The sequence below is a fragment of the Poromitra crassiceps genome (assembly GCF_964638095.1).
Source record: "Poromitra crassiceps genome assembly, contig: HAP1_SCAFFOLD_366, whole genome shotgun sequence".
NCBI classification, from domain to species: Eukaryota; Metazoa; Chordata; class Actinopteri; order Beryciformes; family Melamphaidae; genus Poromitra; species Poromitra crassiceps.
Window position 1 is genome coordinate 129,950 of NW_028152038.1, and position 25,921 is coordinate 155,870.

Genomic DNA, 25,921 nt, shown 5'->3' on the forward strand with positions numbered 1-25,921 from the left:
CCAGCCCAACCCTTCTATCTCATTTATTACATGCTTTATAAGGCATAGATAGTCCTCACTTTAGATGAGCTCACATGAAATACTTAACTAATGACTAGTAACTACCTTAATTAATCATGAGTTTGAGTATCAATAAGTGTTTATAAACCATCTATTAACACTCACTAACAATGTCCAAATCATGCACAAATGTACACATAAATGTACATACGTTGTTTAATCATTTACTTACCAGGGCTCGACGTTAACTTTTAAAAGTGGTTGCCGGAGGGGCAACCTGGCAAGAGCTTTTGGTTGCCCGAATAAAAATATGGTTGCCCAATTTTAGTCGCCTTATATTTTGAGTAATTAAGATACTATGCAGTCATAAGCCGGCTTAATAATGACGATGTGACAGAAAAGTAAGTATAATAGGCTATAGTATATAGTATAATAGGCCTATTCAGTGTGCGCACCGGGTGTAGTAGTAGTAATAATAATAATAATAATAATAATAATAATAATAAATGTGTCATTTCGTTTTCTAAACAAATCTTCTTTTTTGTTTTTATAATGCATTTGCACTGAAAGGATTTGTTTAACTAATATTTGTGAACTTTCATTTTCATATATTTTTTAACAGTTATTGTTCATATTGTGCTTAATTTATTAATTAAAAGCGTTATTGATAATGAAGTAGCCTATGCCTCCTCATGTTCATTCAGGGATACTATGATGACAGTGGTTTGGGGCCCCCACTCTGATGTTGCATAGGGCCCCAAAAGGCCCAGAAGCGGCCCTGCAATCCCTCTCTCTCTCACCCCGTATGACAGGCTGACAGGCCAGGGATGCAAAACATTCCTCAGCACATATACGCGGTGTAAAACATTTTTGAAGGATGTCCTGGTCGAGGTGTATGTTGTAGGCTTGTTGTAGGCTACATGCTTTGCAGTATAGCGTTATGCTGGAATTATGCTTGAAGTTTGGACTGTCGCACGGAAATGAGAGACACTGAATCTTGACAAGGAAATGTGTGGAGCTTTTATACACTGTGTGGGTTTCTGCTCGCGGAAGTGAGCGGGAGTTGAAAACTCCACTTTGTCCGCCCAGCCGCGTCCACGTAGTTACACAATTCGGGGTGTGCACGGCGAGGCGAAAACCGTCTGCACAGGAGCCTTTTGGAGGGGCGCGTCTGCTGATTTGACTCACTTTTCCGTGCGGACACTCGCGGTCCTCGCCGATGCGGGAAGCAAATGAGACCTAAGCGCTTGTTGTAGGCTACATGCTTTGCAGTATAGCATTAGTTTTCCGTCCCGTTCGAAGACGCACGGGTATTTCACCTCGATGACAATTTCCTCGTCCTTTGTTTCTGTGCGGGGCTGCGGGCGGACGCGGTTCTTCGTTCTTGTTCTTTGAATTATCATCTTGCAGCTCGATTTGTGATGTGGATGCTGACGCAGCGTTATTAATAGGGGCTTTTGACATCTTCACGGTGCGTCTTGCAGCCGCTGTGATTGTGTGCGAGCAGCCCCACCTGTCCAAGTCAGTACTCGTTAAACATACCGCACGTGCAGCATGCATCACGTAGGTTCCGACTGGTAATTAGTAACATCGTTCCGATTGTAACAGCAATAAAATGTCACATATGTCACTCACAACAAGTATTAAAACATATTTATTTGGTGTATATTTTGCTGTTTGCTGCTGTACATATTTTTTTGCATGTTAACACATTGAGTGCCACAGCGCTTCAGTAAAATTGTCTGCAGCCTGTGCCAGATTCACTTCCATTCAGTTGAAAACAGCTATAGAATTTTTTCTATTAGGGCTATATTAATAGGGCTGAACTTTAATGAAACATTGAACACTCCTGCTTCTTCCAAAGAAGAAATTTTGTTTCTAGACAGTTCCATTATGAAATGACAGCCTTTGAAAAAAGTGCACTTTCAAGGGTTTTCTGTCATTTTTTTTTACTTTCCAAGTTATAGTCCCTTTTATGAATACCTTTTGCACTCTAATTTCGAGCACATTCACTGACTCTGGCTGGTGTTTTCTGATGTGGTGGCGTGTGGTGTGGTTTTTGTGCAGCCTGCGTGCCCCCCCCCCCCCCCTCTCCCCCCCCCCCCCCCCTCTCCACCTCTGAGCTGCGGGCTCCTCCCCACACGCACAGTTTGTTTTCTGAGACTCGTTTTTGCCCCGGACGAATCCCAGCGCGCATCAAGGAAGTGCCAAACGCGACTGAACGAAAAGGCTTGGCCGTTCGGCTTCGGATGCTGGCTTTCAGGCAGGGAATCGTGTGCAGATAGATAGAAGCATAAGAGCTCAGTTGTGAGCGCGGATGCAGCCGAACCCACTCTCCGCTGTAGACAGAGCAATATATACGGCTCTGGCTGAAGCATGATCGGTTTCCACTTTGATCACGGCTTTTCCCTGCTTTCTCCTGTACAAAGTAAAGGATCTGAGGTGGGTGGCGCAGCTTCTGTGTCGATGTTTAAGGTGGCGCCGTGTGATCCCTTGAAGGGATTCATGCTCACTGGCTAGGTACGACCTTAAACAGCAGAATTATGGAATAATATGAATTATGATTTTAGGACGTGCACAGACGTCCTTGGCACTGAACGTTACTTTTTTTTAGGACGTGCACAGACGTCCTTGGCACTCAATGTGTTAAAACGTGGTTGCCCCTGGGGCAACCAAAGGCCAAGAAATGGTTGCCCTACTTTTTTTTCTGGTTGCCCGGGGCAACCGGGCAACCGTTAATGTCGAGCCCTGCTTACACGTTCTAAATGATCTTATGAACCATTAACAACTCCTAAGTAAATGGTTTGTAATTGATATAATACGTATTTATAAATGGTGCATCTATCATTTACAAAGTATGAGAATACAATCATTAAACACATTAGAGATTAGGTTATTAATCAGTAATAAAATGTTTATAACTGTGTTACTAATGCTTAGTGATGTATGAATAATGCTTTATAAATGATGAATTCATGATGAATTATGTATTTAATAATGGTTTATTAATGCTTTATAGTGTATAGTTATTATAAAGTAGGGGTGGGGGAAAAAATCGATTCACCTAAGTATCGCGATTTTTAATGTCACGATTTTTTGAATCGATCTTTTATTCCAGAATCGATAATCGCACACAAATTTTTTTTTTTTTTTTTTTTGGGTGCTTGCAGTCAGGCCACTCACTGAACAGCAGGCCAGGCGCCGCCTACTGGTTTACTAGTGGTTTTATTACTTTATTAGTTAGTCTGAAGTAATAATTACACTTCAGGGTTAAAGTGGGTGCATCTCATTGTAAAATTGGACTTCAAACGGCCCAAATCTGGCTTCAAACGGCCCAAATTGGGCTTCAAACGGCCCAAATTTCACGCGCATCGGCCCATATCGGCCTGGCCTGCTTGGTATCTAATGCCCGGCCTGAATTATGATCCCAGTCCGCCCCTGTTTTTAACTATATCGCCCAGCCCTACTCATGATATATAATATACAGTCTCTATGATTCAACTTTTCCCATGTTCTAATCTAGTGTAAAAAAGCAAACAAACTGAAAAAAGAAAAGAAAAAATAAACAAAAATCGCAATAAATCGTAATATCGAATCGCAATAATCGTAGAATTGCAATACTTAAGAATCGCAATATAAATCGAATCGGCACCCAAGAATCGTGATAGTATCGAATCGGGAGATAAGTGAATCGCCACAGCCCTATTATAAAGTGTTACCACGTTGGGTGCTGCTCAGTGATTTTCACTGCACAGTGAGGTTATCGTTTCACAGCACACTGTGGGATATGTCGCTAGTAATCACAGTAACGTGAACGTTCACAATCATGACCACTAATCATCACATAATGTTAGGCAAACAACAGATCACTAAATAAATGGTTAATGATAATTGAATGACAACAATAGCCAATGAGCTGCATTGAGTCATTCAGTTAGAAATCCATGGTGCATCATGAGAATACAGCACTTTAATTGAATTAAACTTAATTGTAAATTGTATTACTAATGTATCAAACTTGGGGAGTGCGCTTAGGGGGGCCTGATGGAGTGCAGTGCTGAAATCTTTTGCAATTTGGCAAAGCGCCACCTACTGGCAACACAGAAAGTAGTTTATCTCAAGAACCATTCTTCCGATTGACTTCAAACTTGGGGATTGCACTGCTGGGAACCTGACAGAGTGCAGTGCCTAATTTAATGCTATTTGGCATAGCACCACCTATACTTGAAAACACAAGAAGCGGTTTATCATTTATGAGTGCTAAATGGAAAACATTTTAAAGTTGTTTGTCTCCATCACTAATTCTCATGCAGACTGAGTGGCTGTCAGCTGTCAGAGAGAAGCTGTGAAGCTCTGGCCTCAGTTCTCAGCTCCCAGTCCTGCAGTCTGAAAGAGCTGGACCTAAGTGACAACGAGCTTCACGATTCAGGGATAAAGCTGGTCTCTGCTGGACTGCAGAGTCCACACTGCAGACTGGAGACTCTCAGGTAAGATCCATTCACAGCTTTCCTCATGTGATTTGACACGGCTCCCACAGCTCATCAAATATGGCATTCACAAAAAAAATGTATTTGCAAGACATTGTTGAGTGACACTCCCTCTTTCCCTCTCTCTCTCCCACACACACACACACACACACACACACACACACACACACACACACACACACACACACAGTGTGTGTCTCTCTCTCTCTCTCTCTCTCTCTCTCTCTCTCTCTCTCTGACACACACACACAAACGCACACAAATGAGATAACACTGTGAGTCATGTTTCGGGTCTAAACACTAATGTATGAGAGTAGTTCTGAACGTAAACTTACTTTGATGTCACATCAGTGATATATATTGAATATATTGAGATCCTGCGTCCACTCCGTTCTTGTGAGCATGACTGCTCAGTACAGTGTGGCAGACTGTAGTGAAAAGCTTCTCCATCCGCTAAGTGGTTTCTACTTTAGCCGTGCGTGATGACCGCATGTTTTTGATCATTGTCAGTTCCTCCAAAACATACAACTGTTGCTGTTTTCCACCTATGAGTCTTGTTGCTTCCACACATGTATCTCAGTCAAAATAAAAGCTCTCTGCAGAGCCATGTCATTGTGACCTCATAACATTTTTAAGGACATGTCATATTATTTTGAAGGCCAAGATTTATCATCAGTGGACCGTCGCTACTAAATGTATTTTATTAAACCGGACGGACAAACCCTGTCTCTCTCACACACACACACACACACACACACACACACACACACACACACACACACACACACACACACACACACACACACCTCGCTGTCACTCACCACGATCGCAGATTTAACTCCAAAACAGTAGCATTGTGGATATGAGTGGATCTACATTTACTAGTTTAATATTATCAATTGCCTGGCCTCCCAGGATACCTCGTAATGTTGCATTTACCCCCATGCATATCGTTTGACCATTTTTTCAACTTATAAATGTATAAAACCAGAGGAAACTCGCGTTTTCTAGTGCTTCTCTATGGAGCTCTAAGCTGAGAATGTCCGAGTGTATTGTAGAGCTGCACGCGCTGTGATTGGCTCGTCTGCGTTCGGGGCGTGGCTTAGCGATAGGTCAATTGATCCCAAGTGAACCGCCCCATCTGCAAAGCCTTAGGGGAGTAACCCCACCTATCTACTGTTTAGGGATAAATAACTATTACACCTTTGACTAGGGGTGTCACGATACATTCAGTTCACGATACGATACGATACACGATATTGGGTTCACGATAACGATACGATACAATATTTTAACAATATTTTTTTGCAATCGATTTGTAAGTTGAGGGGGCATCCTCCACGCTAATTTGAGTGATTTCACCATTTTCATCCTCCGTGTCTGTAACGTCCCTCGTCTGTTCAAACAAAGCAATGAAAAGGAGAGCGAGCATGCAATCAGATGCAGATCAGTGCCACCATGTTCAGCTTCTTTTTCTCACGATATGAGATTTAATCTCAACGATACATATTGTCACGTTTTGATATCGCGATATATTGTGGGACGATATATTGTGACATCCCTACCTTTGACACTTAAAAACCTATAAAAATACACAAAAATGTCAATTTCACCCACTTCCCGAGGTCGTAGAGACTCATGGACGGTTTCGTTGTAAAGCCCATGCTCACTTCTTGGATAAGCGATGACAATTTCAGAAAGATCAGAGCGTCGGTTCCAGAGTTATTCAAGAAAATCTGGCAGGCTTAATTTGCATTTTCTCCCCATCATGCAATTCTGACCCTCTTAGAGACACAAAACCCTGAGTGAAACACATCTCTCAGAATCACCCCCCTGGCCGTTTGGGCATTCAGACATCTGCCTCCATTGGTCAAGGCCAGCCCAAACCTTCTATCTCATTTATTACATGCTTTATAAGGCATAGATAGTCCTCACTTTAGATGAGCTCACATGAAATACTTAACTAATGACTAGTAACTACCTTAACACATTGAGTGCCAGCGACGCCATATGGCGTCATTAGAAATTTACCGTAGAGTGCCAGCGACGCCAAATGGCGTCAGTAACTCCAAATTGTTTTTTTGACGGGGGGGTGTCGATCTAAGCTTCTTACGTCGCCTCTAACAATATTGTAGCTATTGGAGGTCGATAACCTATTTTACAAACCCATTAGGTGGCGACAGCACTCTCCTGATCAGAGAAAAAGGAGCCAAACACACAGAAATAGTCACTGGGGAAAAGGAGGAAATCGCATCGCATCCGTCCGTATGCATCGACGTGCATGAGGCACAACGAGCACAACGCCAGCTGTGCCCCGAGCAGCAGCATCCGCTGTCACAACTGAGCACCTCCGTGTACGCTGCAACAGCACATTCGCATAATCAGCCTTATTATTCCGAACTGGAAGCATGCGAGCCCATGACAAACACACGCGGAACCAAAAAGCTGGGTGTCGCGCACCATTCACTGTGTGTGCGCAGCAAACTCAGCAGAGACTGAGAGCCAACAGACACATAAGACACACCCAGGAGGCGTGTGCAGTTGAGGGGGGGGGGGGGGGGGGAGCACGCAGAGCAGCATACACTTCACCCAGACAGACCCAGACATCAGAAAATTAGCTTCAGAGTCAGTGATGTGCTTGAAATGTTTAATTTCACAAAAGGCTCATTATCTCAGCTCGTAGAAAAAAAGGGCTGTTTTTGCTTCAATCAAGCTATCTTCTCCGGCTCATAACTAAAGAACGGAAAATGGGATCAATAAACTTTTTTTTGCAGGTGATAGAAGAGAGTCTCATCGTTATTTGTGCGTGTTCAGTGTTTACATAGTAATTATTAAAGAAATTATATGACTGTTTTAAAATGCATTGCGGCCTATGTGGCACAGCAAGCAACCTTTTGCCCAAGGGCCGTGGCACTCAAAGTGTTAATTAATCATGAGTTTGAGTATCAATAAGTGTTTATAAACCATCTATTAACACTCACTAACCATGTCCAAATCATGCACAAATGTACACATAAATGTACATACGTTGTTTAATCATTTACTTACACGTTCTAAATGATCTTATGAATCATTAACAACTCCAAAGTAAATGGTTTGTAATTAATATAATACGTATTTATAAATGGTGCATCTATCATTTACAAAGTATGAGAATACAATCATTAAACACATTAGAGATTAGGTTATTAATCAGGAATAAAATGTTTAAAACTGTGTTACTAATGCTTAGTGATGTATGAATAATGCTTTATAAATGATGAATTCATGATGAATTATGTATTTACTAATGGTTTATTAATACTTTATAGTGTATAGTTATTATAAAGTGTTACCACGTTGGGTGCTGCTCAGTGATTTTCACTGCACAGTGAGGTTACCGTTTCACAGCACACTGTGGGATATGTCACTAATCACAGTAACGTGAACGTTCACAATCATGACCACTAATCATTACATAATGTTAGGCAAACAACAGATGACTAAATAAATGGTTAATGATAATTGAATGACAGCAATAGCCAATGAGCTGCATTGAGTCATTCGGTTAGAAATCCATGGTGCATCATGAGAATACGGCACTTTAATTGAATTAAATTTAATTGTAAATTGTATTACTAATGTATCAAACTTGGGGAGTGCGCTTAGGGGGGCCTGATGGAGTGCAGTGCTGAAATCTTTTGCAATTTGGCATAGCGCCACCTACTGGCAACACAGAAAGTAATTTATCTCAAGAGCCGTTCTTCCGATTGACTTCAAACTTGGGGATTGCGCTGCTGGGAACCCGCCAGAGTGCAGTGCCTAATTTAATGCTATTTGGCATAGCACCACCTATACTTGAAAACACAAAAAGTGGTTTATCATTTATGAGTGCTAAATGGAAAACATTTTAATTAGTTAATTAGTTGTTTGTCTCCATCACTAATTCTCATGCAGACTGAGTGGCTGTCAGCTGTCAAAGAGAAGCTGTGAAGCTCTGGCCTCACTTCTCAGCTCCCAGTCCTCCAGTCTGAGAGAGCTTGACCTGAGTAACAACGAGCTGCACGATTCCGGGGTGAAGCTGGTCTCTGATGGACTGCAGAGTCCACACTGCAGACTGGAGACTCTCAGGTAAGATCCATTCACAGCTTTCCTCATGTGATTTGACATGTTGATTTCTCCAAAATAAGATCCCTGCTCTCAAAACTCTCTCAGGTCAGTATTCCTCAATCTGCAAGTTCAGGACTCCAGAACATTTTACATTGTAATTTTCACTGAAAATAAAGTTAGGATTTTCCAGAATGTGTTTTGTCTTGACCAACATTCATACACAGCTCTGAACCTGGAGGATTGAGAGAAGATCCTCCATGCTTTGATCTCATGTCATTGTGAATATCAATATCTGCAGTGTTCAAACTAACATTTTCCCCCACTGACCCACTTGGCCAGTAGATCAGAGTTCTACTGGCCACTTCTATATTTTCACTGGTCCGGCAGTCGAAAAATTAAAATAATCCCCCCCCCCCCCCGATGATTTATCCATAATATCTAACACAGTGAAGTTCTCTTTAGATTTGGTTGTTTTGCTTTAGTTATTGATATCATTGCTGTCCGATGAAAACCACTTCAGTCCCGTTTTAATTATTTTTACTTTTTACTATAGCTGGAATATATCCATTCTCCTCTATCTACTGGTAGATTTTCACGTCTAAATGACCAATGAAAACATGTTTTATTGGGTAATCTGTGTACCATTTGATGCAAGACCTGCCCATCACATTGCGTATGTGACAGCAGAACCTCCATGCTCCTCCCCTATACCTCCATCTGAACCCCTACAGGCATGAGGAAATAGAGCCCAACCAAACGCCGCTGTATTATCTGGCTTTGTTTTGTTTGTTTCTGACATTGTCTGACATAAATAGATCACTTTTTTTGTTTGAATTGTCCCTGGGCTGCAAACTCATTTAAACTGTGGAGATCAAAGTGATTTCTGTGGAGAGTAATGTTAGCGTTACTGGCAGGCTCTGTTCCCCCGAGACGCTGTTTCTAACTCGGCGTGAGAGCGCGCTCGAGGTCGCTGCTGGAGGAGCCGGCTGGAGGTATGTGCGCATGGCCGTGTGCTCCAGACGGCGGGAGGCTTTGCGGAGCTGCGCACTGCGGAAAAAGTGCATCAAACTCAGATTGATAATCCTCTAACATAATTTGAGCTTATTCAGGTAATATATTAATATTGTAACGACAGATATTACAAATGTAACGTCTATAATGAAGACGTGCCAACTTTGATGACGTGGGGCTCTATCTTCCGACAGGCCCTATCCCCTAATAGCGCTTTGCACACTGTTTGCGCGTGCCTTAAGGCACGGAAGATAGCATTCCGCCTTGCGCCGTCCGCGAGGTGTTCTGCCGAGTTTTGCTCCCAGCAGCAAAAAAAAACACATCCCCACCTCAGCTACTTGTAATGATTTATACAGAAATGTAACTGTTTAAAAGTGATATAATTGTCTGGTAGACCTCCCTGATTTCTAAATTAAAACAGCCCCGAAATATGTTCGGGATGCAATTCTCGGCGGGCATGCGGAAACGTTCACAGCACCTGTCGCAAGCGCAAATTAGAGCCGTGCCAATTATGCCAAAAATCATCTGCGCCCCAAAATGCCTGCGCAAACGGGATTTGGGCGGTCTTAACTACCAGAATTATTCACAGGCGTGGCCAGGCAAGACTGGGCATTACTCAATCAAAACCAATCAGATTCCCGTCTCGCAATGGTTGTTTGCGCGAGGTTGCCTCAATATGCTGTAATTCTCTCCATGCGTAATATAGTGTACTCACTCGTGCGAGGACAGAGGGAGCTTATTGACAGGGAAGTGAAGGTAAATAGCCTATGACCATTGTCCAACAAGTTTTCTCAATTAATTTCCCTCTTTGCGATGTGATAAAAGTTTCTCAGTGAGTTAAAGTTGATTGCCTCACTGAATTATCTGCTAATACCCAATTTTAGCAGCATAATTTGATGTCTTGGCGTGGCAAGGCTGTGCTTAATGACATATCCAAAAGGAATTCCACTTTCCACTCCGCAAATACCTCTCTGCGCTGGAAGCGCAGCCGTAATCTCCGTGCAGTGCACCCAGCGCAGAGAGGTATTTGCGGGTAAGAGGTCCTTTTCAAAACTCTTAGCGCAAAGTAGCGCTGCTGACGATAGGGTAACGCCATCTATCCCACATTTTAGCACTGAAACGCCTGCTTTGGCATGGGGCAGCCAATGCCCAGTACAGTTATCACAGGCATGCGCTTGTGTCCGCCCTCAATTTGCATTGCGCACAGCCAGGGCCGCTGCTGGCCATTTGGGTGCCCTAAGCGTAATTGTTTTGTGGTGCCCCCCCCCCCCCCCGCAAAACTTTCAATAACTGTCAAATGAAAGACTGCAAAATCATTAATTATGAACGATACTAGTGTATCTCACATTACAATACATGTGGCAAACAAACAATTGTTAGAATGACTGTACATGTCAGCAAACAAGCGATTGTTAAACTGTACATGCAAGCAGGGGCGGACTGGGATCATAATTCAGGCTGGGCATTAGATACCAAGCAGGCCAGGCCGATACGGGCCGACGTGCGTGCCGGCGTCCGAAGGGCGGCGCCGAAAAATTTGGGCTGTTTGAAGCCCAATTTGGGCCGTTTGAAGCCCAATTTGGGCCGTTTGAAGCCAGATTTGGGCTGTTTGAAGCCAGATTTGGGCCGTTTGAAGCCCGATTTGGGTCGTTTGAAGCCAGATTTGGGCCAGTTGAAGCCAGATTTGGGGCGGTTGAAGCCAGATTTGGGCCGGTTGAAGCCCAATTTGGGCCGTTTGAAGCGCAATTTGGGCCGATTTTACAATGAGATGCACCCACTTTAACCCTGAATAAAGTAATAAAACCACTAGTAAACCAGTAGGCAACTACTGACTGAGGGCACCAAAAAAAAAAAAAAAAATTATTAAACAAATTTACCACGAGAGGAGAGGGGGTTGTGGGCTGATTTACCACTGGTACAGGGTTGTGGCACGAGGCGAAGCCGAGTGCTATAAACCCTGTACCAGTGGTAAATCAGCCCACAACCCCCGATCCTCGAGAGGTAAATTTGTTTTCTACAACAGCTACCAAATAATATAAAAAATACACAATTGTAACATCCAATTCATTTATTTACAATCATTACTGGTTTCAGAATACATTTATCCTTCCGCCACAGAATATAGTTCCATACACAAGATCAATGATTGCACTAAACATTTAGTTGCCTTTGAGCCAAAAAACAACTAACCTATTCCTTAACGGGATTCACAGTTATTGATACATTGCCTGTAAAAGTACAGTTATTTAAACAGTTATCTAAAGCACCCCGTTTTGGTGGTGGTGTGTTGATATCTGGTGACGGCAGAGGGCGTTTGTTTGTTTGACAGTCCCAGGTTCGGGGTCCGGGCGCTAGTCCGACCTCCCGTTAGTCCGACATCCCGCTAGTCCGAACTCGTGACAACTCAAGCTCAACCAGTTCTCTCTCCCCAATTTCACCATGTCGTTCTTTGTTCACTTCACCTTCATCTTCATCTAACCACTGCTCAAAACTCAATCCACCCAGTAAATCAAACGTTACTACGAAATAGGACATTTCCTTGTGTTAGACATCGGCCATTTCCTTGTTGAAGATTTGCAGACTGCAGGCTAACAGTGGGCGGAGTCAGCACAGGGAACAGAGTCAGCATCAGGGAGCGGAGTGATACTGCGGTTGGAGCCGAACTGTGGGTTGTTGGCGTATTTACCACTGTTGCTAGCCAATCAGAATCCAGTATTCACTCATGCTGTTGTAGATTTTTTTTTTTGGTGCCCTCAGTCACATGATGCCCTACGCAGTCTGCATACTCTGCGTATAGGGTGCGGCGGCCCTGCGCACAGCGTTAAACAAGCGCAAACGCTAAATTAGCGCTTTTGGGAAGATAGAGGGCGTGGTCTCCAGTATTTTAAGAGCAGAGGGTTTTTTCATTTCCTGGAAAGTTGCTGTTTTGGAGATGAGTGGTTTTCATCGGACAGCAACGATATGCAATGTTGCACAAACACGCAAAGTTCAAACTAAGCAAATATTGAATTAGTAGATGGGGTTCCTCCATATTTTGTGTAAAGCCAGAGAGTATGGAATACACAGGGAGAAGAGACCCACATGTATGATAAGAACATTTCAGCAAGTATGAAGTTGATTTAAAAAATCCTGCTTTAATTTGTGCTGTCCAGCCCTCCCACAGCTCATCAAATATGGCATTCACAAAAAAAAATATTTGCAAGACATTGTTGAGTGACACTCTCTCCCTCTTTCCCTCTCTCTCCCACACACACACACACACACACACACACACACACACACACACACACACACACACACACACACACACAGTACTCTCTCTCTCTCTCTCTCTCTGACACACACACACACAAACAAATGCACACAAATGAGATAACACTGTCAGTCATGTTTCGGGTTTAAACACTAATGTATGAGAGTAGTTCTGAACGTAAACTTACTTTGATGTCACATCAGTGATATATATTGAATATATTGAGATCCTGTGTCCACTCTGTTCTTGTGAGCATGACTGCTCACTACAGTGTGGCAGACTGTAGTGAAAAGCTTCTCCATCCGCTAAGTGGTTTCTACTCTAGCCGTGCGTGACGACCGCATGTTTTTGATCATTGTCAGTCCCTCCAAAACAAACAACTGTTGCTGTTTTCCACCTGTGAGTATTGTTGCTTCCACACATGTATCTCAGTCAAAATAAAAGCTCTCTGCAGAGCCATGTCATTGTGACTTCATGACATTTTTAAGGACATTTCATATTATTTTGAAGTAAGTAACCCCACCCATCTACTGTTTAGGGATAAATAATTATTACACCTTTGACACTTAAAAACCTATAAAAATACACAAAAATGTCAATTTCACCCACTTCCCGAGGTCGTAGAGACTCATGGACGGTTTCGTTGTAAAGCCCATGCTCACTTCCTGGATAAGCGATGACAATTTCAGAAAGATCCGAGCGTCGGTTCCAGAGTTATTCAAGAAAATCCTCCTATTGGCTTTTTAACTCATTCCTGGCCATATACGTCTTTAACGTCTTATCAGGAATGTGCCTCCCAGCCAAATACGTGTTTGACGTGTTTTTGTTTTTATTAGAGCTTAGCGTAGTTCAAAGACTTCCCCAGCCTGTGACATGGTATCAGGTCCCTGGCCTCAAAGACAAAGCCGACAACACGTGAACAAACAACTACGCACTTGTTGTTTTGAAATGGAGGAGGAGGAAATAACAGAAAACCGGGAAACGCTGCCTGTTGCAGAGTAGGAGAAACGCCATTGAAACGCCCCTCGGCGCGCTGCACGAGCTGGTCGCCTTGCTGCAGGGCAGCAAACCTGGATGAGTTGTTCGCGGTAGTCAAACCCGTGACCAACATGATCGATCCGGTTCCAGCGCCTGGTCCCAAACCGAAGCAAGCCGGACCCCGTTCCTGTGTCCCAGCCCGAACGAGAGGAGGAGGAGGAGAACGAGGAAAACACAGCAACAGACAGGAGCCATTTTTCAGAGCGCATTTGCGCCGTGCGAAGACCCGCCGGGATTACATTGAAAGTGACTATAGGCTCTTTCAAACACAGATCACGCAAAATTGTAGTTCGAGAAGCCCGTAAAGCTTGGCAGCCTCGCCACACATTTTGTTGATATATATTAGGGATGCACCGATCGATCGGCACGTGACCGGAAATGGCCGATTTTCACGTGATCGGCCTCGATCGGTGATCTGCGCCGGTCACTCTAAAATGCCGATTCTGTGAGCCGATTTTCAAGTGACGTGCGTGCACCCAAAAGCAGCGAGACCGAGTGGATGTGGATGAGTTGCAGCCAAAACAAAAGCTGCCACTACACAGTACACACATGCCACAGCATGTCTTCGTCGGTGTGGAGCCGCGGAGGGGCCGGGTAGGTTGGAGTCCACAGTACATTCCAGTCTGAGCGGCTCGCTTCACCTCGCCGTCCCCTCTTCCCCGACCAGCCTCCACATCACCGCTGCCTGCTGCTGCTGCTATCTGTCAGTCACGTTGTAACCCTAACCCTAACGTGTACAGCCAGGAGAGGACTTTTGTTTCGTATTGCGAATAGAACGACGAACATAATAATAAAACGCATCGCACCAGTGTGCAAGGTTTTCTGTGAGAGATTATTTTTTTCGAATGGCGGATTAAAAAAAACGCGCTCTGTGTGTAAACTACGATATTCAAACTGAGTCAACTCAAACTCATTTCCTCATCTAGGCTACTCAAGAACAGCCAAATCCACAACTGTAGAGTGGGCATGGCTTTGAAGGTCTCTGGGCTCCAGAGCTATAGGCTATAAACTCCTTGTCCATGGATAACATTTTGACGTTTATTTATTTTATTTTATTAGTTTATTTGGCAGGGACATAGGCCTATACAAAAAAACATTAAACCCCATAGGGGAAGATATGCTTTGTAACAGATTTAGCCATAGGCTACTTTCCATCTGAAGCCCCTGTTCTGTTGCACCTTTTTTCTTTTGGAAAAGTAAATGCATGATAGCTGTGGGATATACTGGAATTATTGTTTTATATTCATTGTATTTACACAAAAAAGAAAAGCTCTGTCCAGTAACCTGGAACACTTTTATTTTGAGATGTTTTTGAGTGAGATCGTCCTACCTCATGCAAATGATAAGAAATGTGACATGAATGTTAATTTTCTATTAAAGCAAAGTTAAAAAGTTAAAAAATAACCTGCCAATTATTGTTATTAGAAAAAAAATCGGAATCGGCAAAAATCGGTATCGGCAAGTCAGACTATTCAAAAATCGGAAATCGGAATCGGCCAACAAAATCGCAATCGGTGCATCCCTAATATATATGCATTGCCAACGATGCAGAGGCAGAGGAGGCTAGACGCTGATCTCAGACCAGTTTGGTGTTCTCCTCCTATGCTAATTTGCGGGGAGATCAATAGTGTTCCCTGGGAAGGAGGTGCGATCCAGCAGCAGCTGTGGACAGAACTCTCTCTCTGTGTGTGTGTGTGTGTGTGTGTGTGTGTGTGTGTGTGTGTGTGTGTGTGTGTGTGTTGATGTTACTCTACTGCTGCGAGGGTGTATCTGTGTAGATGATGTTCCACAGTTGATTCCACTAATGTAATGTAAAGAGACACACATGGCACACACACTGTGTGTGCAGCGCACACACACACACACATTCACACACACATTCACACATTCACACACACATTCTACACTATTTCAACATCACCCAACACATTGACTTCCCCACCCACAACAAAGGACACACCCTCGACCTGGTCTGCACCTCCGGCATCTCCATCAGCAACCTCTCCACCACCGACCTCACCATCTCTGACCACCTAGCTATCACCCTGGACATCAACATCCCCCCTCCCCCCACCAAACAGCAACGCATTATATCCTTCCGGAACCTCAAATCCATCAGCCATTCCTCCTTTTCTACCACCCTAACAAACGTCATCTCCAACACCATCCCCACCCCAAACGTTTCCCCCACTGACCTGGTCAACTTCTATAATAACACACTCTCCTCCTGTCTTGATGCCATCGCCCCTGTCAGAACCAAGCCCGTCTCCTTCACCCACTCCGCCCCCTGGTACACCAAAGAACTCCGTCACCTCAAAGCCAAAGGCCGCCAACTTGAACGCCTATCCAATAAGACCGGACTCACTACTCACCTGGAAGCCTACAAACTTCACCAACAACAATACAAAGAAACTCTCAACCATGCACGATCCTCCCACTATTCCTCTATCATCCGCACCGGCTCAAATAACCCCAAAACACTTTTCTCCACCATAAACAAACTGCTCAAACCCATGGACACCACCAGCAACTCCTTCACCACCAGCACCTGCAACTCCTTCCTGTCATTTTTCAAGAAAAAAATTGACGACATCCACTCACTTCTAGCCGCCTCCGCCCCCTCTGCCCCCCCCGGATTCCACCCCACCGACCCCCCCCCCTCCAAACCACCCACTGTCTTCATTCAACCCCATCTCCGAATCCGATCTATCCTCCCTTGTCTCCAACATGAAACCCACAACCTGTGCCCTTGACCCCATCCCCTCCTCCCTCGTCAAGGACTGTCTCCCCTCACTTTCCCCACTCATCACCACCATCATCAACTCCTCCCTCTCCACAGGCTTCGTTCCCCCCTCACTCAAGCTTGCTTCCATCACCCCCCTTCTGAAAAAACCTGGCCTCGACCCCAGCATCCCAAATAACTTCCGCCCTATCTCCAACCTCCCCTTTCTATCAAAAATCCTCGAACGAGTCATCGCATCACAGATCAAATCCCACCTTGACACCAACAACCTGTATGAAATATTCCAGTCCGGCTTCCGCACACAGCACAGCACCGAAACCGCCCTCCTCAAAATCACCAACGACATTCTCCTCTCCGCAGACTCCGGCTCCCTCACCATCCTCATCCTCCTTGACCTCACAGCTGCCTTCGACACCATCAATCACTCCATCCTCCTCTCCCGCCTCCAGCACTCCATTGGCATCACCGGCACCGTCCTCTCCTGGCTCACCTCATACCTCTCTGACCGTCACCAATTCATCTCCACCAACAACTGCAAATCCTCCACTGCCCCAGTCACTCACGGTGTCCCCCAAGGTTCAGTACTCGGTCCCCTACTCTTCATCCTCTACATCCTCCCCCTCGGTCAGATCCTCCGCCATCACGGCCTCCGTTTCCACTGCTATGCCGATGATACTCAACTCTACCTGTCCTCCAAAACCATCACCCCAGCCACCCACTCCACCCTCTCTGCCTGCCTCAGCGACATAAAAACCTGGATGCAAAAGAACTTTCTCAAACTAAACTGCAATAAATCCGAAATACTCATCATTGGCCCCAAGTCCCTCACCCGCTCTGCTCAGAACTTCTCCCTCACCATCGACGGCTCCATCATCACCCCCTCCGCCCATGTCCGCAACCTCGGTCTCATCCTCGATCCCACCCTCTCCCTCCTCCCCCATGCAAATCATATCACCAAAACTGCTTTCTTTCACCTCCGGAACATTGCCCGCCTCCGCCCCTCCCTATCCCTCCCCGCTGCTGAAACTCTCATCCATGCTCTCATCACATCCAGACTCGATTACTGCAATAGCATCCTCTACGGTTCCCCCCACAAAATCATCAACAAACTCCAATACGTCCAGAACTCCGCTGCCCGCCTCCTCACCTCCACCCGCCGCCGAGACCACATCACTCCCGTCCTCCATAACCTCCACTGGCTCCCAGTCAAATACCGGATCAATTACAAAATTCTACTCATCACGTACAAAGCCCTCAACAACCTGGCCCCCCCCTACCTCTCTGATCTCCTGCCTCGCCACGTCCCCACCCGTAGCCTCAGGTCCGGAGACACCAACTGCTTGACGATCCCCAGGACCAAGCTCCGGACCTGGGGCGACAGGGCCTTCTCAGTTGCCGCACCCACCCTCTGGAACACTCTCCCCAGCCTCATCCGTCAATCTCAGTCCATAACATCCTTCAAACAGGCCCTCAAGACCCACCTCTTCAACCTCGCCTTCTCCTCCTAACCTCACTCCACTCTACCTACTGTCTCCACCTTTCATGAATGTTTCTAAATTAAAGTATTTATTTCTGTGTTTCCTGTAAAGCGACTTTGAGTATCTAGAAAAGCGCTATATAAGATTAATGTATTATTATTATTATTATTATTATATATATTTTTTTTTTTGTCATTTGTGTCATAACGAATAATATTTACATGTCTGATGTCAATACAGTTCAAAATAAAAGAATTGAGAGCGAGTTCTGCCTGAGATTGTGTCCTTGCCTTTTTCTCTAATTTCTCTTCTCAGAGAGACCTTTTTGGTGAAAACAGGGGGTCTGTCTGTAACTCAAGTGAGCTTCCTATCACCTAGCTACCTAACTAGATTATAGGGCTGTGCGATTTTGCCTAAAACTAAAATTGACGATTTTTTCTCTCAAAACTCGATTTTCGATTTCGATTTATTATACTATTATACTTCTCTAAACATTTGTTGCCCTGCAGAGCTCTTTTCCCCCCTTTTTTTCATAATTGACAATTTACGCTTTTACTCTGAAGGGAGAACAACTCAACTTCCTGTTTTAGCTTGCCGCTGCTATGCTTAACTGTTGCTTGCTAACTTGACACTGGTGGATTTGCGTGTTCCTCCGTGAGATAATTATATTAGTGTCTAATCGACCACCCGTGCTCGGAGTTATATCTGTACTAGAATAACACAAAATCACAACAGGAATGCGTGGAACTGCGATAGCAGTTAGGGGGAAATTCAGACACACAGGGACAGGTGAGTCAGCTGAGGCTGCTAACTTACAGCCATGAATACAGCCAATCTATCAGTACTCGGTGGCCTCACGTGTTGTTTTGTTATTATGTGAACTGTAAAGGCAACGTTTCATCGTCCGGTGATAACGTCTGTGTTCGTGTGCGCGCATGAGTGTGTTGTGGCAATCGTTATCTTGTAGGCTACAGCCCACAGTGCAACAAGCTGCGCTCAGTGCTCACTCTGTGCTTTATGGTCGGAGGTGTTGAAATAAGTCCATTGCGCTGCTGTTTTTAGTAGCCAGTATCACAGCCTCTAGAGACTTTACAGCGGGGAGAATGGACAAGTAGCAGCATGCGTACATGAGAGAGAGCCGCCCCGCGTAACGTACTTACCCTAGTTAAAGTGAAAATTAAATAAAAATTAAAAATTTTAATTAAAAAAAAAACAAAAAAACAATTTTACGATTTTCATTTTTTTAACATCGTCCTAACTAATTAATTCGATTACGATTCAAAATCGATTAATCGCACAGCCCTACTAGATTATTGTTTAATTAGGTATCTCACTTTAATATAGGTGATTAAAAAATAACTTGTTTCAGACGTCCTCATTCTTGAAGGTAGCATCGCACGCGACAGGTCGCACTAGTGCTGTTTCCATTGAATAGACAGACCTTTTCTGACCAAGCTTGATGAAGTTGTTTCCCAAAGCATTTGGCAATAAATTAGTATAAAACTGCATGGCTGATGGCTGTTTTCTCTAACGTTATTATAATCCAAATAGGTCGAGGCTTCACAGGCGAACGTTTCATTGTTTTTACACTTTTAATTTGAAGGCGAAAAAGGGAAATGGTACGTGTGAAATGATAGAATTGACAGACCAGTGTCAATTCAATCTACTCAAACCATTTCCTGTTTCGGCCTTCAAATTAAAAGCGTGAAACCAAGCTAACTTGGAACGTTGCATTTGACAAACAAATTGGTAACGTTAGTTAAGCAATGACAGCTTGTCATTTAATAAAGCACAGTTAAAACGAACTCCACTTACACTTGAAGGTCTGCCATGCTGCTATCCTCCTGGCTGTACAGTGTAAGTCCTGCTTTGGGGCACGCGGAGCGGGTTTTCTAAAGTAACGTTAACGTTAGCTAGCAACCTAACTAGCCGGCTGCTGTCCAGAACAGAGTCAGGTAAGATGCTTCCTACTAATGTTCAAAAGTGACTTTCCTGATACTGTACAAACATCTGACTGCACTGAAATTAAGTAAAGGTTGACGTTATTGACTATTCTAGAATAAAAATTAAAAGAAAGTGACGGATGTTTGTTATTTAGCCAATGTTGTTTCACTTTTTTCTGATGCGGTTGGCTTTGTGGGCGTCGCCATTAGGGGCTTGCTCGGGCTCGCTTCATTCTTCTTCGTGGATTGCAAGGGGCGCAAGGTATTATGGGATACCCTAACCCACCAAAGTGTGCATGGTATGGTTCCTCAAAAATTATCCATAACTAGGTACCTAGAAAGGTTGCAAATTCAGTGAACTTATGTATCAAACTGGTTTCAGACAGCCTAATTACAACTTATTACCTAGAAATGCTACCTATAAAGATCGTTCACTTGAGAATCAGACAGGCCCAGGGTGTATATAAATGGCTATAAGTAGAGTACAGAACATGCTAAAAGCTCACTTTTTTTTTCTGGTGAACCCAGAGACGTACATCTTCATTTTGAGGTATTGCAAATCACTTTGGTGCTAATAGATAATTTACTGTGGGTCTTGAAAGATGACCAACAATTATGAAAATCTTTGGCCTGAGCTAAATATTGGCAGTCCTAAACTGGCCATGAATGAGTTAAAAGGCTCTGGGAGGCTTAATTTGCATTTTCTCCCCATCATGCAATTCTGACCCTCTTAGAGACACAAAACCCTGAGTGAAACACATCTCTCAGAATCACCCCCCTGGCCGTTTGGGCATTCAGACATCTGCCTCCATTGGTCAAGGCCAGCCCAAACCTTCTATCTCATTTATTACATGCTTTATAAGGCATAGATAGTCCTCACTTTAGATGAGCTCACATGAAATACTTAACTAATGACTAGTAACTACCTTAATTAATCATGAGTTTGAGTATCAATAAGTGTTTATAAACCATCTATTAACACTCACTAACCATGTCCAAATCATATGCACAAATGTACACATAAATGTACATACGTTGTTTAATCATTTACTTACACGTTCTAAATGATCTTATGAACCATTAACAACTCCTAAGTAAATGGTTTGTAATTGATATAATACGTACTGTATTTATAAATGGTGCATCTATCATTTACAAAGTATGAGAATACAATCATTAAACACATTAGAGATTAGGTTATTAATCAGGAATAAAATGTTTATAACTGTGTTAGTAATGCTTAGTGATGTATGAATAATGCTTTATAAATGATGAATTCATGATGAATTATGTATTTACTAATGGTTTATTAATACTTTATAGTGTATAGTTATTATAAAGTGTTACCACGTTGGGTGCTGCTCAGTGATTTTCACTGCACAGTGAGGTTATCGTTTCACAGCACACTGTGGGATATGTCGCTAGTAATCACAGTAACGTGAACGTTCACAATCATGACCACTAATCATTACATAATGTTAGGCAAACAACAGATGACTAAATAAATGGTTAATGATAATTGAATGACAGCAATAGCCAATGAGCTGCATTGAGTCATTCGGTTAGAAATCCATGGTGCATCATGAGAATACGGCACTTTAATTGAATTAAACTTAATTGTAAATTGTATTACTAATGTATCAAACTTGGGGAGTGCGCTTAGGGGGGCCTGATGGAGTGCAGTGCTGAAATCTTTTGCAATTTGGCATAGCGCCACCTACTGGCAACACAGAAAGTAATTTATCTCAAGAACCGTTCTTCCGATTGACTTCAAACTTGGGGATTGCGCTGCTGGGAACCCGCCAGAGTGCAGTGCCTAATTTAATGCTATTTAGCATAGCACCACCTATACTTGAAAACACAAAAAGTGGTTTATCATTTATGAGTGCTAAATGGAAAACATTTTAAAGTTGTTTGTCTCCATCACTAATTCTCATGCAGACTGAGTGGCTGTCAGCTGTCAAAGAGAAGCTGTGAAGCTCTGGCCTCACTTCTCAGCTCCCAGTCCTCCAGTCTGAGAGAGCTCGACCTGAGTAACAACGAGCTGCACGATTCTGGGGTGAAGCTGGTCTCTAATGGACTGCAGAGTCCACACTGCAGACTGGAGACTCTCAGGTAAGATCCATTCACAGCTTTCCTCATGTGATTTGACACGTTGATTTCTCCAAAATAAGATCCCTGCTCTCAAAACTCTCAGGTCAGTATTCCTCAATCTGCAAAGGGAGACTGCAAGTTTCACATCAGCACTCCAGAACATTTTACATTGTAATTTTCACTGAAAATAAAGTTAGGATTTTCCAGAATGTGTTTTGTCTTGACCAACATTCATACACAGCTCTGAACCTGGAGGACTGAGAGAAGATCCTCCATGCTTTGATCTCATGTCATTGTGAATATCAATATCTGCAGTGTTCAAACTAACATTTTCCCCCACTGACCCACTTGGCCAGTAGATCAGAGTTCTACTGGCCACTTCTATATTTTCACTGGTCCGGCAGTCGAAAAATTTAAATAATTAGCCCCCCCCCCCCATGATTTATCCATAATATGTAACACAGTGAAGTTCCCTTTAGATTTGGTTGTTTTCCTTTAGTTATTGATATCATTGCTGTCCGATGAAAACCACTTCAGTCCTGTTTTAATTATTTTTACTTTTTACTATAGCTGGAATATATCCATTCTCCTCTATCTACAGGTAGAGTTTCACGTCTATGACCAATGAAAAAATGTTTTATTGGGTAATCTGTGTACCATTTGATGCAAGACCTGTCCATCACATCGCGTATGTGACAGCAGAACCTCCATGCTCCTCCCCTATACCTCCATCTGAACCCCTACAGGCATGAGGAAATAGAGCCCAACCAAACGCTGCTGTATACACTGGCTTTGTTTTGTTTGTTTCTGACATTGTCTGACATAAATAGATCAATTTTTTTTCGAATTGTCCCTGGGCTGCAAACTCATTTAAACTGTGGAGATCAAAGTGATTTCTGTGGAGAGTAATGTTAGCGTTACTGGCAGGCTCTGTTCCCCCGAGACGCTGTTTCTAACTCGGCGTGAGAGCGCGCTCGAGGTCGCTGCTGGAGGAGCCGGCTGGAGGTATGTGCGCATGGCCGTGTGCTCCAGACGGCGGGAGGCTTTGCGGAGCTGCGCACCGCGGAAAAAGTGCATCAAACTCAGATTGATAATCCTCTAACATCATTTGAGTTTATTGAGGTCAAGTCAAGTCAAGTCAAATTTTATTTATATAGCACCTTTCATACACAAAGGCAATTCAAGGTGCTTTACAAAAAAATAATCGAAAAAACAAGCAGCAAAGCAATGCACATATAAAAAACACATTAAAAACACAGCCGACAGTTTTAGTTAAAATATATACTCAAATTAACAAACATGAAACATTATTTCTGTTTTAAATAAGTTACAAGGCATTCTTCAGTATTATTATTACATGTACAGTCCATTTGTTGGAAATGTACAGGAATTTTTTTTTTTAATTACAGGCCGAGAGAGGCAGTAGTTTAGTAGCAGTTAACACGTTGAGTGCCATAGCCGAGATATCTCGTCTTACATAATCCAACGGTTAAGTGCCATAGACGAGCTATCTCGTCTTACATAAACATTTTTTTTTTTTGACGGTGGGACATCAATCAACCCCTTTTACGTCTTCTATATCACTATCGGAGGAAGAGAATGTGTATAATCTATTTTACCGACCACTAAGTGGCGACAGTTCTCTCCAGACAGAGACAGAGAGAAAGCCACAGCCACGGGACCCGTGGACCAAAAGCAGCCGCCTCCCGCGGAAATGGCTTGGCGATTTTACAGTCAGAAACGAACGAGCCTCATTCTCATACTGTAGGCGGGGACGCTTCGCGCTGCTGCGGTGGGGGGTTCCAGAAATGGACTGGGTGAGCAGCATAAAGCCTAGAGTCGCACGGGGCTTCATCGGGGCTATCAAACCCAAGAGACAGTGAGACCTATCCACACTCGCTGCCAGGGAGAGAGGCTGCTCTAACTCGCTGCTCAAACTCCCAGCAGCAGAGCACTCCGCAGCACAGACGGAGGGAGGAGTTTGGAGACACACACACACTCTCTCTCTCTCTCTCTCTCTCTCTCTCTCTCTCTCTCTCTCTGAGAGAGAGAGAGAGAGAGAGAGAGAGAGAGAGAGAGAGAGAGAGAGGAGAGAGAGAGAGAGAGAGAGAGAGAGAGAGAGAGAGAGAGCGCACAGAGTGGGAGACAAGGGCACCCATAATCACAGGCACGTGAGGTGGTTCTAAAAATCCATTTATCTCCAAACTCTCTGAAAATCTCTGAAACCATGCTGTACTCAACGGCTAATATCTACATAACTACTAACTCTGCAAACTAACTCTTTTAGACAGAGAAAGCACACATTCTATTAGTTATTTTTAGATGATTGGTGTTCACGAATTCTTAACAGAAAATAATCCTCGGCTCTTGTAAAATGAGCCAGAATCCTCAAAAAAAAACCTGGCACAACTTACCTACAGGATTGAAAAAATGGCTGGCACTCAATGTGTTAAAAGCAAGAGTAAACATAAAGGTCTTTAGCTTGGATTTAAAAATAGGCAGAGTAGGGGCAGATCTAATGTGTTCAGGGAGTTTGTTCCAGTTATGAGAGGCATAGTGGGAGAACGCGGCTTCACCATGTTTTGATTTGGTCCTCGGGACAATTAGTAGACCAGTGCCTGAAGATCTCAGGGATCTGGATGGTTCATAGTGTAGAAGCATTTCAGAGATGTAGTGTGGGCCTGACCCGTTGAGAGATTTGTAAACTATTAGCAGAATTTTAAAGTCTATTCTAAGATTTACTGGCAGCCAATGCAGGGATTTGAGAACTGGTGTAATGTGTTCAGCTTTCTTGGTTCTTGTTAGAACTCTAGCAGCCGCATTCTGAATGAGCTGTAGTTGTTTAATAGCTTTTTTGGGAAGACCATTGAAAAGACTGTTGCAGTAGTCTAGCCTGCTAGAAATGAAAGCATGAATTAGTTTTTCAAGATCTTGTTTGGACATATAGCCTCTAATCCTTGCTATATTTTTTAGATGATAGAAGGCAGATTTTCTTATAAGCTTGATGTGGGAGTTGAAATTTAGATCAGAGTCAATAATAATGCCAAGATTTTTTACCTGGTCCTTTGGCTTCAAAGATAGGGATTCGAGGTGAGCAGTAACTTTGAGCCTATCTTCTTTTTTGCCGAAGACAATTATCTCTGTTTTGTCTTTATTAAGTTGGAGAAAATTCTGGCACATCCAATCATTAATTTGCGCAAGGCACTGACACAGTGTCTCTATGGGGGCATAGTCATCCGATGAGAGGGCTATGTAGAGTTGGGTGTCATCTGCATAGCTATGATAAGCTATTTTGTTTTTTTGCATAATTAGGCCCAGAGAGAGCATATAAAGGTTAAATAGGACAGGACCTAAAATTGATCCTTGGGGTACCCCACATGTCATTTTGGTTTGGTCAGATGTGTAGTTGCCAATGGAGACAAAGTAGTTCCTGTCTTGCAGATAAGATCTGAACCAGTCTAGGACCGTGCCGGAAAGCCCGACCCAGTTTTCCAGTCTGTCCAATAGAATTTCGTGGTCAACCGTATCAAAGGCAGCGCTGAGGTCTAGTAACACTAAGATTGAGATTTTACCTGAATCAGTGTTCATTCGGATGTCATTTATAACTCTGATAAGCGCAGTTTCTGTGCTATGTTGGGGTCGGAAGCCTGATTGGAAGGGATCTAGGAGGTCATTGGAGGATAGAAAGGTATTGAGTTGTTGGTAGACAGTTTTTTCGAGTATTTTGCTAATAAAGGGAAGATTTGATATTGGTCTGTAATTGCTGATTATAGAGGGGTCGAGGC

The 25,921-nt window shown here is 43.5% G+C and overlaps 1 protein-coding gene across 1 annotated transcript in view; it reads left to right on the forward strand.

Moving 5' to 3' along the window:
• LOC310771124 (NLR family CARD domain-containing protein 3-like) overlaps window positions 1–25,921 on the forward strand; it is a gene marked incomplete at both ends in the record, with an annotated part of 54,596 nt that overhangs the window by 7,405 nt on the left and 21,270 nt on the right. Inside the window, 3 exons of the mRNA XM_083663790.1 lie at window positions 4,314–4,487; window positions 8,424–8,597; window positions 21,984–22,157. Coding sequence (XP_083519916.1) covers window positions 4,314–4,487; window positions 8,424–8,597; window positions 21,984–22,157 — 522 coding nt within the window. The remainder of the gene's footprint in view (window positions 1–4,313; window positions 4,488–8,423; window positions 8,598–21,983; window positions 22,158–25,921) is intronic.